Here is a 13,595-nt window from a genome sequence, read left to right on the forward strand (position 1 = left end):
TTTCATTTAGGCAAATTTAAAAAAAGAAAAAAGAAAAGGATTAGATATTAGACGTTAATATTGACACATTAAGCTCTTCAATTTCAGTAACCTGGAACATTTTAGTTAAAAATTGAAAACAACAAACTGTGGACATTTAAAAAATTAAGATAGCTTTAAAACGGGAAATTTTGGGATTTGCTTTAAAAATATATTTATTTTAAATATATATTTACAACAGTAATAAATTTACATTTCCTGAAGAATGAATGATGCAATTAAACCCTTTAAAATCCTTCCACTTCCAGTTAGTCTCAGCCCTGAGTCACTGGCACTGTAGGGTTAACCCAGAGGCCCCTCTCACCCCTTCATTCCTATCAGTGATCAATAATAAATAAAACGGATGGATCAATGATACAGAGACGTCTCATTAATGCAGTATTAATAATTACTGATCAACTTCAACAGGGGATGTGGCCTGACCACAAAGTGATGACACTGACTTTGGTTGTTTGATTGTTTGACTGTGTCCTATTGGTTAATTTTTTCTAAACAAATTATAACTTTGTTCGCTTGTTGGGTCTGAGTTTTTTTTTTATTTCTGGACTGACACCTTGTTTGTTTATTTACTCCTGTTAGTTTATTTGTACATATATTTTGTTAGTTTATCATTTATCATTTGATTGTTGTGTGTTTGTCTGCTGATTTCTGTATTGACATATGGTTGTTTACTCTAAAAATATTTATACATTTTTGTTTTTGTTATATATATTTTATCTCTTCATTCTGTTCTGTGTTTGGTCATTTGTTTGTATATTGACTCCATGCATTTTCATTCATACATTCATTTGTGCAGCTGTAAATGTATTTGTTAGTTTATTTTTTTATTTATTTAGTATTGATCTATGAATTGTTCCTTTACTGTTTGATTGTTGGCTGATTCACTGCTTTAAAATAAATAATAAGTTTTGGATATCCATCTGCAGGTAGAAAAACTATGAACAACTATTAACTCATTATATACAGGTATCTGTAAAATATACAGTCATAATGTCAGGAAAGAACATAAACATCAGTTCAGTCTGCCCTAAATACTGCAGTGTTTATCTTCATCAATAATCAGGTTTTAATAGAGTGTTAATTTAACACTAATATTGTTGATTTTACATTGGTGAATTTACTGAGTACACAGTGCAAGTAGGGTTGCCAAATTTCTGAAATTAAAATAAGGGACCCAGTGGCCAGAGGAGTAGTGTGCACTTGTAAATCCTTTTTAACTGTAGAAAATTAGATAAAACATTTTTGTTGTCAGACATTTATTAAGCTAACTGCCGTAAGGACTGTTAGTGCCTGGCAGTAGCCTTTTTGAAAAATGGCAAAGCAGAATCTGTCCATGTATTTTGCAAATACTGTATTGCCGGTTTAAAATAACTCTATTATTTTTAATTGTTTATTTATTACAATAAGATCTGAAGTGAAAGAATCTTATTGGTCTAAGAGTCTGAAAGACTCTGGCTAAAGAACGATTTCCCAGGTTCAGAGCAATATTTATTTATCCCTGAATTTATTTGTAATTCTTGACGCATTTGCTTTTTTTTTTTTTAAATAAGATGTTGTTTATTTTGTTTCTTAAGTCCGCATTGATTGTTGATGTAGGAATTTGTTTTTCTTTATTGTTATAAACACTGGACTGTTTGTTTAGATGTTTTTTTTCTGTTTATTTGTTTGTTCATGTTCAAAGGCTGGACCCAGTTTGAAGATAAAAGCGGCAACAGGGACCTGCTGACTTTCACTGGACGAACCTTAAACCCGTTCACACAGCTCCAGCTGCCATCAAATCATCAAACCAATGTCCAGCACGTGGTCTCACGCCTCCGCAGAGGAGCGACAAATTTCTAGCGACGTGGTGTAAGTTTTTCAAAGATGTAAGTGACTTTTTGACGTCATTGTTTGCTTTGCGTTCACATTTTGTTTTTGTCCCTGTGTGCGTTTTAAACCTCCCGCGCTGCCGATGACGGGGGCGCGCGCACCTCTCGCGGTGCTGTACGGGAACGTCCGCGCGCGCGTCGTCTGCCGCAGCAGTGTAGTCGGTGTCATGGCGGCGGTGCGAGGGGCTCGCGCTCTCTGGGGCAGAGTCAGGGACAGTCTGAGGGGTAGTTGGACCGCGAGCGCGTGCGTGGGGGCGACCGCGGGGGCAGCGGCGCTTTATTACTGCTATCAACAACAACAGCAGCGCGAGCGAGGAAGACTGCGCGTGCTCCCTGTCCTAAGAGCACAGAGACAGGAGTATAACAACACACCGCAGAGCGAGGAGGAGGAGGAGGAGCGGGAGGAGGTGACCAACAGCGCACGTGCATTAATATATATATATATATATATATATATATATATATATATATATATATATATAATATATAATAATAATATATAATATAATATTTATATTATATAATATTATATAATATATATAATATATAATAATAAGTCATAGCATTAATAATATATTAATGTTTGTAGAAGTTATTACATATAAATAAATATACAACATAAGAATACACTGCTATAAAAATTATATATATATATATATATATATATATATATATAATTTTTATAGCAGTGTATTCTTATGTTGTATATTTATTTATATGTAATAACTTCTACAAACATTAATATATTATTAATGCTATGACTTATTATTATTATTATTATTATTATTAGGTGGTGTCGCAGTCACACAGCTCCAGGGACCTGGAGGTTGTGGGTTCGATTCCCGCTCCGGGTGACTGTCTGTGAGGAGTTGGTGTGTTCTCCCACAGTCCAAAAACACACGTTGGTAGGTGGATTGGCGACTCAAAAGTGTCCGTAGGTGTGAATGTGTGTGTGTGTGTATCTGTGTTGCCCTTTGAAGGACTGGCGCCCCCTCCAGGGTGTATTCCCGCCTTGTGTCCAATTATTCCAGGTAGGCTCTGCACCCACCGCGACCCTGAACTGGATAAGTGCTTACAGATAATGAATGAATGAATAATGTCCCAGGTGGATGTATTATTTTTTTTTACTGTAGCGTACTTAGTGGTTGCTAGTGGCTTGCAATTGTAGGTGCTTGCTGACTGGTTGATATGCTGTTGTCAGTTTGTGTAGTTTTGTTAACACGGGTTGTTGCTAGGGAAAGGTTAGGGGGCTTCTTTGGGGTCCAAACTTGATGACCAGTTTCTTTATCTCTGTGTTGCTTGCTTTTTGCCTAATGATTGCTATGATGTTTCATGTGGTTGCTATGGTAATGCAGATGGCTGCAGTGATGTTGCTCACCAGTTGTTGTGATGTCTAAGGTGGTTCCTAGGGGTTACTTTGGTGGTTGCTATGGTATTTCATCTGGATTTATATTTCAGACACGGCCGCTGGACTTTGAGGACAGGGGCGTCTCTATGTCATCTCATGAGTATCGTTTCCGGCTCTTCAGCTCTGTGGAGTACGAGGGTCAGCTGTATATGACCCCACAGAACTTTATCGAATCAGTGACCATGAGCCAACCTCGCCGTGAGTAAATTAACATCACTATCCTCATGATCATCTTCACTATCCTTATCATCCTCATTCCTCTTTCAAACTCCTTTTAATCCTCAGTAATTTCATCCTCACATTCTCACCAATACATCCTCACCCTTCTCATTAGCCTCACTCCCACCACCCCAGTCTTTACCATCATCATCCTCATTCCTCACTATTGTAATCCTCAGCATCCTCATCTTCACATTTTCACCTTTACATCTTCCACCTTACCATCCTCATTCACCTTACCCTCTCCATCCTAATCTTCACCTTCCTAATTCTTCATTTCTCACCTTCTCAGTCCTCATCCTCAACGTTGCATCCTTATCATCAGCATCCACATCATCCTCACTCACACTTTCCTTATTCTCAGTATGTTCCTCCTCACTATCCACATCCTCACAACCTTCATCATCCTCATTCCTCACATCACAATCCTCAGTATCCTCATCCTTACAGTTCTTGCTCTTACATCATCATCTTCAGCATCCTCTCCATCTGCATCATCCTCATTCACACTATACTCATCTCCACAATCTAATTCTCACCATCCTCCTCATCACCAGCTTTACATCATCACTCTTATGCACTCATTTTCATATCCTCGTCATACTCTTCCTCACCATCCTCACAAACCTGACCCTCACAATCATAATCCTCTGTATTCGCATCCCTTTTCATTGTCACCAGCCTTATTCTCAACCTCACTATCTTCACTCTCCTCATTCTCATGATCCCCACCCTCACCACCTTGATCTTCAGCTCCATCAGCATCCTCACATTCTCATCCTCAACTTCTTTATCCTCACCCTCACCCTTACTCATTTTCATGATTCATGCACTCACCATCGTATACCTTATCATCCTCAACAACCCCAAACTTAACATACTTATCCTCACCAACATCAATGTCTTCATCACTACTATACATACTTGACCATATTAATCCTCATTATATTCACACTCACCGCCTTCACCTGTACTTTCACTTTCCTCACAGTCCTCATCCTCATTAACCTCACTGTCTTCATCATCAATACCTTACTTTCATCAATTTCATCCTCATTACCCCATCTTCACCCTCACCATCCTCATCCACACCATCTTCACCATCCTCATCAATCTCACTGCCTCATCACAACAATCCTTCCCCTCATCATCTAAATCCTTTTTTATCCTCGTCCTCACAAACCTCAACATTCTCATCCTCACCATCTGACCCTTGCCCTAATCTTCACCCTCACCATCCTCACCTGTTCTGTCCCCATCCTTATCATCTTCAACATCGTCATTCTCATCATCCTCATGGCTTCGCAAGGAGTCATCAGCACCTTATCTGCAACCTCATCACTAAATTGCAGGTACCTGGCTTAGGTGTGTTAGGAGGCAGAGTAACAACACAAAGGTTGGTTCCAAATCCCTGCGCACTGGATGGTGAATCTGAAGATAAGGGAACTGCATTTAGAGCAGTACTTAATGCCCTAATCTACATCTGGCTCATTATCTAATATATTACATATAATATATTATCTCTCTCTCTCTCTCTCGCTCTCTCTCTCTCTCTCTCTCTCTCTCCCCTCTAACCAGATAAAAAACCGTGGAAATCCCTCAATAAACAGGTGTGGTAGACAGTCTTTGTCCACCTTACATATTGTTTTTGCCATGTTGTCCTTGCTATGTGTCTCATCTTTGTCTTTATGGGGACAGGAGTTGGAGAAGATCCTGGGGGACACTCCTCCTGTGTGGAAAGGGACGTCCAAACTCTTCCGGACACTTCGGGAGCGAGGTGATGTGGTGGTGGTGTGTGTGTGTGTGGGGGGGTGGGGGGGCGTCTCATTGTTGACTGCTGCTCTCCACTGGTGTTTGGTTCAGTTTGTCAGAAAGTGTGTGTGTGTGTGTGTGTGTGTGTGTGTACACTACACTGTTCAAGCTCATCCCACAAATTCTCTGCCTTCAGTCTCCTTTGCTGAACTGAATTCTTATCTTCGTTCTTCTGTTTCCTCTCTCCCTTCCTCCCTGCCTTCTCTGTATCTCTCTCTCTTTCTCTCTCTCTCTCTCTCTCTCTCTCTCTCTCTCTCTCTCTCTCTCTCTCACTCTTTCTCTCTCTCTCTCTCTCTCTCTCTCTCACTCTCTCTCACTCTCTCTCTCCATTTGTTCCTTGTCCCCCTTATTCTTTTATCCCCTAATTCTCTCTCTGTCCCATTCTTTCTATTTTTTTCTCTCTCTCCCTCACGTGTGGTATGTGTTAATGCCACAGCGGCTAAATTCCCCATGGTGACAATTATGCTCTAGCTCTGCTCGGGCATTAGCTGCTGCTGGACGGCTAAAAATAAAACAGCTGGATTCTACACTTCCTCATCTCAATTATGCTTTTAAAGGCAGTGCTACCTCATCAGTGTTAGCCTCATTGAAGCTGTGTTTCTCTCACACACACACACACACACACACACACACACACACACACACACACACACACACACAGACCAAACGAGCATAGTCTCTGATTAATGCTGGAGTAATGCAAGAAATCTGTTGGTAATTGGAGGTAAACCGCTAGTGGGGGTGTGGGGTCTTTGGAGGGAGGTTTCCAGGAGACGGAAGACTCCAGGGTGTTAACTCCAGAAGGTTAACTCTTTACTTGCCTCAAACCATAGATAAACTATGTGTCCAATGTCAGACAGAGGGGTATAAAAGCGCCATTCAGTACCTTTGGGATGAGCTACAGGGGTGTGTGTTGCACCCTGCTGAATATACACACCCAGTTTGCCTGCAGTAAGTCCATGGTTAGCTGAAGTTTGTGTGTGTGACTGGAATGCTTGACATACAAAAGCATGTGAGGCCTTTCCTTTGTTTGCCTACCCGTATTATTTCAAACAAACCTTGGAGAAAAAGGGTGCTTTCGTTTTTGAGAAATATATGCGCTCAGCATCAGGGATAAACAACAGGAAACAATCTGTCGTTCTTTACTGCAGAACGCAGGAATGAGAGGTACGCAAAAGACAGGGGCTCTTATAAACCATCATAATAGTAATAATGCAACGTTCCTCTCAGGAATTCAGCAGCATTCCTAGACTCTGATGCTTTAGTGTCTCAGTGGGAAATGGGGCACTCTGGAGTAGCCGCACATGAGTCAAAGTTCATGCCAAGTGTAGGCCATAGGGGTCTGAAGCTCACCAGCACTGGGCTGTGGAGCGCTGGAACTGTGTTCTCTGGACTGATGTGACTCCGGTCAGGATGTATCATGAGCTAATCTTTTAACATCAGCACCGAACCTCACTAATGTTTATGTGGCTGAATGCCATCAAATCCTCACTGAGTGACTGCACAACCAAGTGCAGTTACCAGGGGTTTGCTATAGTCTGATAGATAGATGTTACTTATTTTCAATTGTATCTTAGGAGGTTGCAATTTTATTGCTAACTAGTTGCCATAATGTTTTTGGTGGTTGCTAGGCTGTTGCCATGTAGCTGATGTGGTAGACCAGGTGGCTTGTGTGTTGCTAATCAATTGCTGTAATGTTTTTGATGGTTGCTAGGTTGTTGCTATGTGGTTGCTATGGTAACACAGATGGCTGCTTATGGTGGGCTAAAAAGTTGCTGCAATGCTTTTGGTGGTTGCTGGCCCAGGTGGTTGCTAGGGTGTGGTTTGCTGATAGCAGTAGTTTCCTAAGTGGTTTCTAGATTGTTCCTAACCAGTTCATCTTATGGTTTTGTTTGTTGCTAGGCTGTTAACTATGATAAATGTGGTATGTAGACTATGTTGCTATGGTATACCAGGTGACTGTTTGGCTGTTACTACATGGTTGCTAATGTATTCCAGTTAGTCGCTAGGGTGTTGCTAGATGAAAGCTATATGATTCCAGGTAGTGGCTAGGTGGTAGTTTCATTTATCGCAGGTGGTTGCGATGGTATCCTAGCTGTGTACTCCTAAATATCGTTGCTGTCCAGTTAAAAACATGTATCTTCCAAAATAGTAACTTTTCAGGAGAAGAGAAAAACTTTGATAACTTTCAATAGAAGTGAATGTAAAAAATATTTTCTTACAAATAATTCTGGAGCATTTCTATTGGTCCATTCATCATGAAATTTTCACACAATGTGAAAGTCTGCTGCTGTGTTCATATTATGTAGTAAACTTAAAATCCACAAAAATTAAGATACACATTTTTAATAAGACAGCAACGATATATATTTTTGCAGCAGTAACCACAAATAAGCCTGTCTGTGGGTGGAGCAGAGATACCTCATTAGTACAGTATGATAACTCGTCAGCAGCAGTGGAGAACACTGTATATATATTAAAGGTGGAGGGTGTGTTTATGTTTTAGAGTGGCAGCCAGAGGGTGGGGGCCGTCCAAGAACTTCAGGGGGCTTGGGAAAGATAGCTTTTTAGATCTTATCATCTCTGAAAGAAGGGATTACCCCAAACCTCCAATCCACCTCCACGGGGACTTTGAAAATGTGTAAACATTTTAATACGGCCTTCAGACGGACCGCCAACCTGGGCTTCCAGGTTTAGGGAGAGTGAGAGAGTGAGTGAGTGAGAGAAAGAGAGAGAGAGAGAGAGAGATTTGAACCCTAGCGTGTTACTGTACATTAACAGAATGGATGTGACCCTTTGATCTTCCCTCGCAGGAATCATAGCTTACACAGAGTATCTCTTCCTGCTCTGCATCCTCACTAGTGAGTATTAACCTCTCTCTCTCTCTCTCTCTCTCTCTGTCTCTCTCTCTCTCTCTCTCTCTCTCTGTCTCTCTCTCTCTCTCTCTCTCTCTCTGTCTCTCTCTCTCTCTCTCTCTCTGTCTCTCTCTCTCTCTCTCTCTCTCTCTCTCTCTCTCTCCATTCCTGTCCCTCCTTTCCTCTCTCACTCATCTTTCTCAATCCTACCAGACACTGTTCCTATTTTCAAAAGGAATCAGGCACAATGTTCTGGCCTTATCTCTGTTAAAGCTTTCAGACGAAAGCCCACCCGGACTTTCCTGAGACAAAGAGAGACAGTAACATCAATTACAGAGAGATGGAGATGGACACAGATATATACATATAAATGAGAGAGAGTGAGTGAGTGAGAGAGAAATCATCAAGGACAGGACATGTCCACTGTATACAGATTTATTCCCAACCTCAACACACTCAGAAGACAACAATAACTGCTGATTCTGTTCATCAGTTCCACACGCTTGGAGGAGAACACTAACTGCAGATTTTTCCATCAGCTAGGATTAGCTAGCATCCCACTGAGTGATGGGGGAAAGGAAGGACCATGCTGTGCATCCAGAGAAACCCAGAGAGAATGAATAAAAGAGAGAGAGAGAGAGAAAGAGAAAGAAAGAGAGAGAGAGAGAGAGAGAGAGAGAGAGAGACATTCTTTCCGAGTTAGCTGGTGTATATAGAAGCTGTTGAGTTGACACAAGGCTTAAGAACTCAGAGTCATCACCCACTCCGTTTTCAATCAGCAGCTCTGCTAAAACCCCGCCGCCATACCTGAGCCCTTATCCTCCTGCCTGATTCTCATGGCAACAAAATACCATGGAGACCTGCCAGCCTCCACTAGTTCAAAAACACACCTGGAGAAGGTGATAAAAGGAGAAGTGCAGCTACACATAGACACAGAGAGTATTAAAGAGAGAGAGAGTGTGTTGGCATGGATTGCAAAATCGTCCTCTCCAGTAAGCTGTCACATTCTAAGTTTGAGCACTTTCAAGTTGCAAGTTGCTGTCAGTCGTCCTAACCACTAAAATGTAGCAAACAATATTTATGTAAGTCACTGTTAACATAGTGTGGGTTTCCTCCGGCTGCTCTGGTTTCCTCCCATGGTCCAAAAACACACGTCAGTGGGTGGATTGGCGATTCAAAAGTGTCCATAGGTGTGAGTGAATTTGTGAATGTATGTCGCCCTGCAAAGGACTGGCGCCCATTCTGGGGTGTGTTCCTGACTTGTGGCCAGTGTTTCCTGGTAGGCTCTGGACCCGCCGCAACCCTGAATGGGGTAAGCGGTTACAGACAATGAATTAATTGATTATTAACATAGCCTGTCGCCCTGTGATTCCAGGTAAGCTTCAGTCCCAGATTATTCATTGGACAAGTGGTTACAAACAGTCAAATGTAAAATATTATTAACATATTTCCATATACCATAAATATATGAATGACTTCACCCAGCGATGTGCAGACCGATCGCTGTCTGTTTTGATACGGTGCATGCTGTTTCGTTTTTTGTCCAACTTGCGACTGCACCTGCGATATGCTACGATGACACATGCCGCGACTATAATCTCAGGAGCGCGAGATGATTGCAGGCTTTTAAATATGATGTAGTTCATGTCATGAAATGCTGTGAGATCTGCCAGAAAACACGTGAGCTTCAGGTGGCTACGTCCCTGTTAACAGCTCTTTTCTATCTTCCACTACTCTCACTGACCATCAAGGTGAAGCACAGTTCATCTCGAACATTTTTACATCACAAAATAGCCAGTTTATTATTGGCATATTGTTGACACCTAATGGCTTTAATGTGTAAATGATACTGTACTAAAATCTGTTTATAAAATGCTCACCCACATGTGGGAGGCCTGCTCAAGATCCTGTACTAAAACCTGATCATAAAGTTGGGGTGTGGAAATTATAACATATTACTCCTTTAAAATATCTGCCTCCTAGTGGCAATATTAGAAAAGCTTACCTTTGTTTTTGTCAACCACATGTTTTTAGAAACACAGCTGAGGTAATCTGAAGTTCAGTTACATCATGTAATATGATGTCATTTTCATATGTCTTAATCCTGATTTGTCTTTCGTCCCCAGAGCCTCATGCCGGCTTCAAAATCGCTTTCAACATGTTTGATGCTGACGGGAACCAGATGGTGGACAAGCATGAATTTCTGGTGGTGAGAGAGAGTACTCATCTTTTAGCAATTGGTCGATAGTTTCTGATTCATGCTCTGTTGATGATGACATCATCAGATCAAGTCTATCAGCGCTATTACTCTGAGATAGGTAATGAAAGAAAGTCTTAAGTGGATTTCAAGACCTTCTGGGAGGTCTAGTGCACTACGTCTAGACTTGATAGAGTCCTAGAACTAAGCAACATTAAGTGTGCACTTCGAGCTCTAATCTCAGTAGAAAAGCAAGAAATGATAGCAGCTATCCCTGAGTCTTAGGTCATCATGTCAAAATCCGTAGTACTACTTTAAAACAAAGGGACTACTACAATCTAGTTTTAACACCTCCCAGCAGAGTAGAGACTGTCACCACAGCAATGTGGGACAAGCTTCCATTTGAAACACCAGAGAAGCAGGTGTCCAGAAATTCTTCATGATTAAATGTGTTGAGTAGAATAAGAAGTGTCCAGATAATAATTTCAGTCCATGATCTCTCATGCAGCTGCAGGAAATCTTCCGGAAGAAAAATGAGAAAAAGGGACGGAAGGGAGACCTGGAGAAGTCGGCTCAGCTGGTAAGAAAACAAAGAAAGTTCCAATCTTCTTTAAAAGATAAAATAAATGCAATTTTTTGACCGGAAGTATCTGAGAAAGTGTCAGCTGTGTGACAGAGGTCAGCTCTGGGGTCAGGAAATGGGAGATGAGTGTTGAGTTTGGAGATAGGGCTTTGGTCAGGAGATCTGTGTTGAATCAGGAGGTGTGTGCTGAGACTGAGTGATGGATATTGAGCGAGTGTATGGCTGTTGGCTGAGGAAATGGGTTTGGGATCAGGAAATGGGCGTTGAGGTGGAGACAGAGGTCAAGGGATGGATAGGTGTCCTCTCCACAGAAGCACACAGGCCTCTGAAAACTGTGTGTACTTTCAGTGGAAACCTTGGCATATTTGTCTGAATGTTGGAAATTTGTTTAATTAGTTAGTGTGCCATCACTCTTTTAGCAGAAGCTTGAAGAGATTTGAAAGGGCATAGAGAGGGACAGTCTTCACTCTCCCAGCTTGGTAGCATCCTGTGATAGATTGAGACGTAGGTAGTAAGTGGACCTGTAAAAGATGGAAAATTCTCCAGATCCAAGTCTTTGTTTTATGGTGCATTCAAAGAGTCTTCATAAACCTGGGAAGTTCAGGGTGAACCACCAGGATGTCACACGTATTACAAAGTGGCAAATACAAGCGGCAAACTTAAGGAAGTTGTATGACATCAGAATTTACAAGTTGTAACATGCCTCTGATATATATTAAGCCATCTCTGATATTCCAGTATCCATAAGATTTCATCAACAAGAGCACATCTCAGTTGCTGCTGCACAGCTCCATGACCATGACCTGTGTCCCCATGTCTGCTCTCTACCCACTGGGACTGTACCCACTGGTGTCAGTCCCAGTCCTGGGGACAACCCTTCCTGAGGGTTGTGCCAAGAAGGGCATCGAGCATCAAAACTTGCGGCAAGTCCATTATGCAAATCTGTGGAATAGTAACATCCTTAATACTCAGAAGAACCCATGATTACTGTCTTCCCAACGTATATTTTTTCACTCAGCTTTGGGTTGTAAGTTGTGTAGATCAGATGCAGTGCATTCATCAATCTGAAACACACTCTTGTAAATCACACAAATAAAAAAATTAATAAATGAAAGAAACACACTAATCAAGACTCAGAATCAGGTTTGAATTTCTGAGACCTGTTGAGGGCAGTGCCGAGTAATGTTTCTTTACTTGAGCTTTTGCTAAAAATAGTAGTTAAAAAAGAACAATTGTAAATTGCAGTTATTAACAAGGCAATGATGGGCACAATAGGAGGAGATTGTTTACCTGAGGAGTCACAGCCACAGGAGCCAGAATGGTCCAGCACTTCCAGGGAAGGATGGTGTGTGGTGTGCATGAGGGAAAGCATCCAGAATCCAGGGAAGCATCCAGGGAAGTCCTCCAGTATTTCATGGATGGATGGCGCCTCTGATGAGCAGATGGTGTAGGATCATGTAAACAAGAGGAGGAGATAAAAGGCTGCATTAGCTGTGCGCAAACTCTTAGCCGACTGATGTTTTAGTACTTTGACTGCGGAATGCTGTTTAAACTGGTATAAGTCCCAAACTACTTTTTTGGGGGGGTTATCCTTCAACAGTCAGAATAAGGAACACTTTCTACTCTGTATATTTTCTTACCATGGCAGCGCCATCATGAAAATTGTTACTGTTATTTTAAGTCCATTAGCAAACCCACCATAACCATGGTGCTTTGTGTAAAAGTGGCTGTTTTGCAGCCTTAGTTTGAGAAGATTTAGGACTGAAGGTGCCAAACTAAAGTCCTTACATGTTAGCTTATCCACCAACCTTATCACATCTATCTTAGCATGGTTGCTAGGATCTGGCTTAGAATTTGCAGTGGTATCCCAAATGGTTGTTAATGTTTTACTGTTGTGGTTGCTATAGTGTTCCAAGTGGTTGCTAGGGTTTTTCGAACTGGTCACTGAAATAATTCAAATTACTTGTTAATATGTTACTGTTAAATTAACTTTGCGCTGTTAGTGATTACTAGAGTATTACTGTGTGATATTCCTCTTTAAAGTTTTAAAGATTTGATGGCTTTTTGCTAACATCTTTGCTAATATTTTGCAACAACTGGTCCAACCTAGCACCAGTAGCCATAAAAGGCTAAAGTTGTGGGTCAATCCTGGTTTGGACAGGGTCTTCTGTTGCCTCAAATTTGCCAGCAGAAAACATGGTAATGAAAGCAGTGTTTTGTCCCATTGAAAGAACAGAACCATAGACATTTCCCTTGTCTTGTCTTGTTCAGACACTTTCTCACCTTGCATGTTCTAACCTGTTCCTCTCCTTCCTTCCTTCCTTCCTTCCCTCCCTCCTTCTCTTCCTCCTCTTCTCCTCTTCTGCGGCCTCCTTGAACATTGGGGTGTGTAGAGCATGCAGCTTTATGGATATCAGGTCGCTCCAGGCAACAGTGTAGGTATCACACACCCTAACCCTCAGCTCTTTGACCTTTGACCTTTGTGTCCCATGTATAACGGTGGGGGAGTGGTGGTGGACAAATGGCGTGAGTGTAACTTTATCCTTCTGTTCAGTTTTTTACAGTAAGTTGTAATATTATATGAGGTAATTTTGCAATTTGTTGTGGCACCTAT

The 13,595-nt window shown here is 41.5% G+C and overlaps 1 protein-coding gene across 1 annotated transcript in view; it reads left to right on the plus strand.

The window, feature by feature from the left end:
• The first annotated feature begins 2,187 nt into the window (after positions 1-2,187).
• The window catches only part of micu3a (mitochondrial calcium uptake family, member 3a), a 31,131-nt gene continuing 19,723 nt past the window's right edge, over positions 2,188-13,595 (plus strand). The window contains exons 1-8 of the mRNA XM_066659752.1: positions 2,188-2,314; positions 3,366-3,513; positions 5,113-5,144; positions 5,233-5,311; positions 8,160-8,207; positions 10,328-10,410; positions 10,907-10,978; positions 13,375-13,416. Coding sequence (XP_066515849.1) covers positions 3,402-3,513; positions 5,113-5,144; positions 5,233-5,311; positions 8,160-8,207; positions 10,328-10,410; positions 10,907-10,978; positions 13,375-13,416 — 468 coding nt within the window. The 5' untranslated portion in view covers positions 2,188-2,314; positions 3,366-3,401. The remainder of the gene's footprint in view (positions 2,315-3,365; positions 3,514-5,112; positions 5,145-5,232; positions 5,312-8,159; positions 8,208-10,327; positions 10,411-10,906; positions 10,979-13,374; positions 13,417-13,595) is intronic.

Source organism: Hoplias malabaricus, chromosome 2, assembly GCF_029633855.1.
Source record: "Hoplias malabaricus isolate fHopMal1 chromosome 2, fHopMal1.hap1, whole genome shotgun sequence".
NCBI classification, from domain to species: domain Eukaryota; kingdom Metazoa; phylum Chordata; class Actinopteri; order Characiformes; family Erythrinidae; genus Hoplias; species Hoplias malabaricus.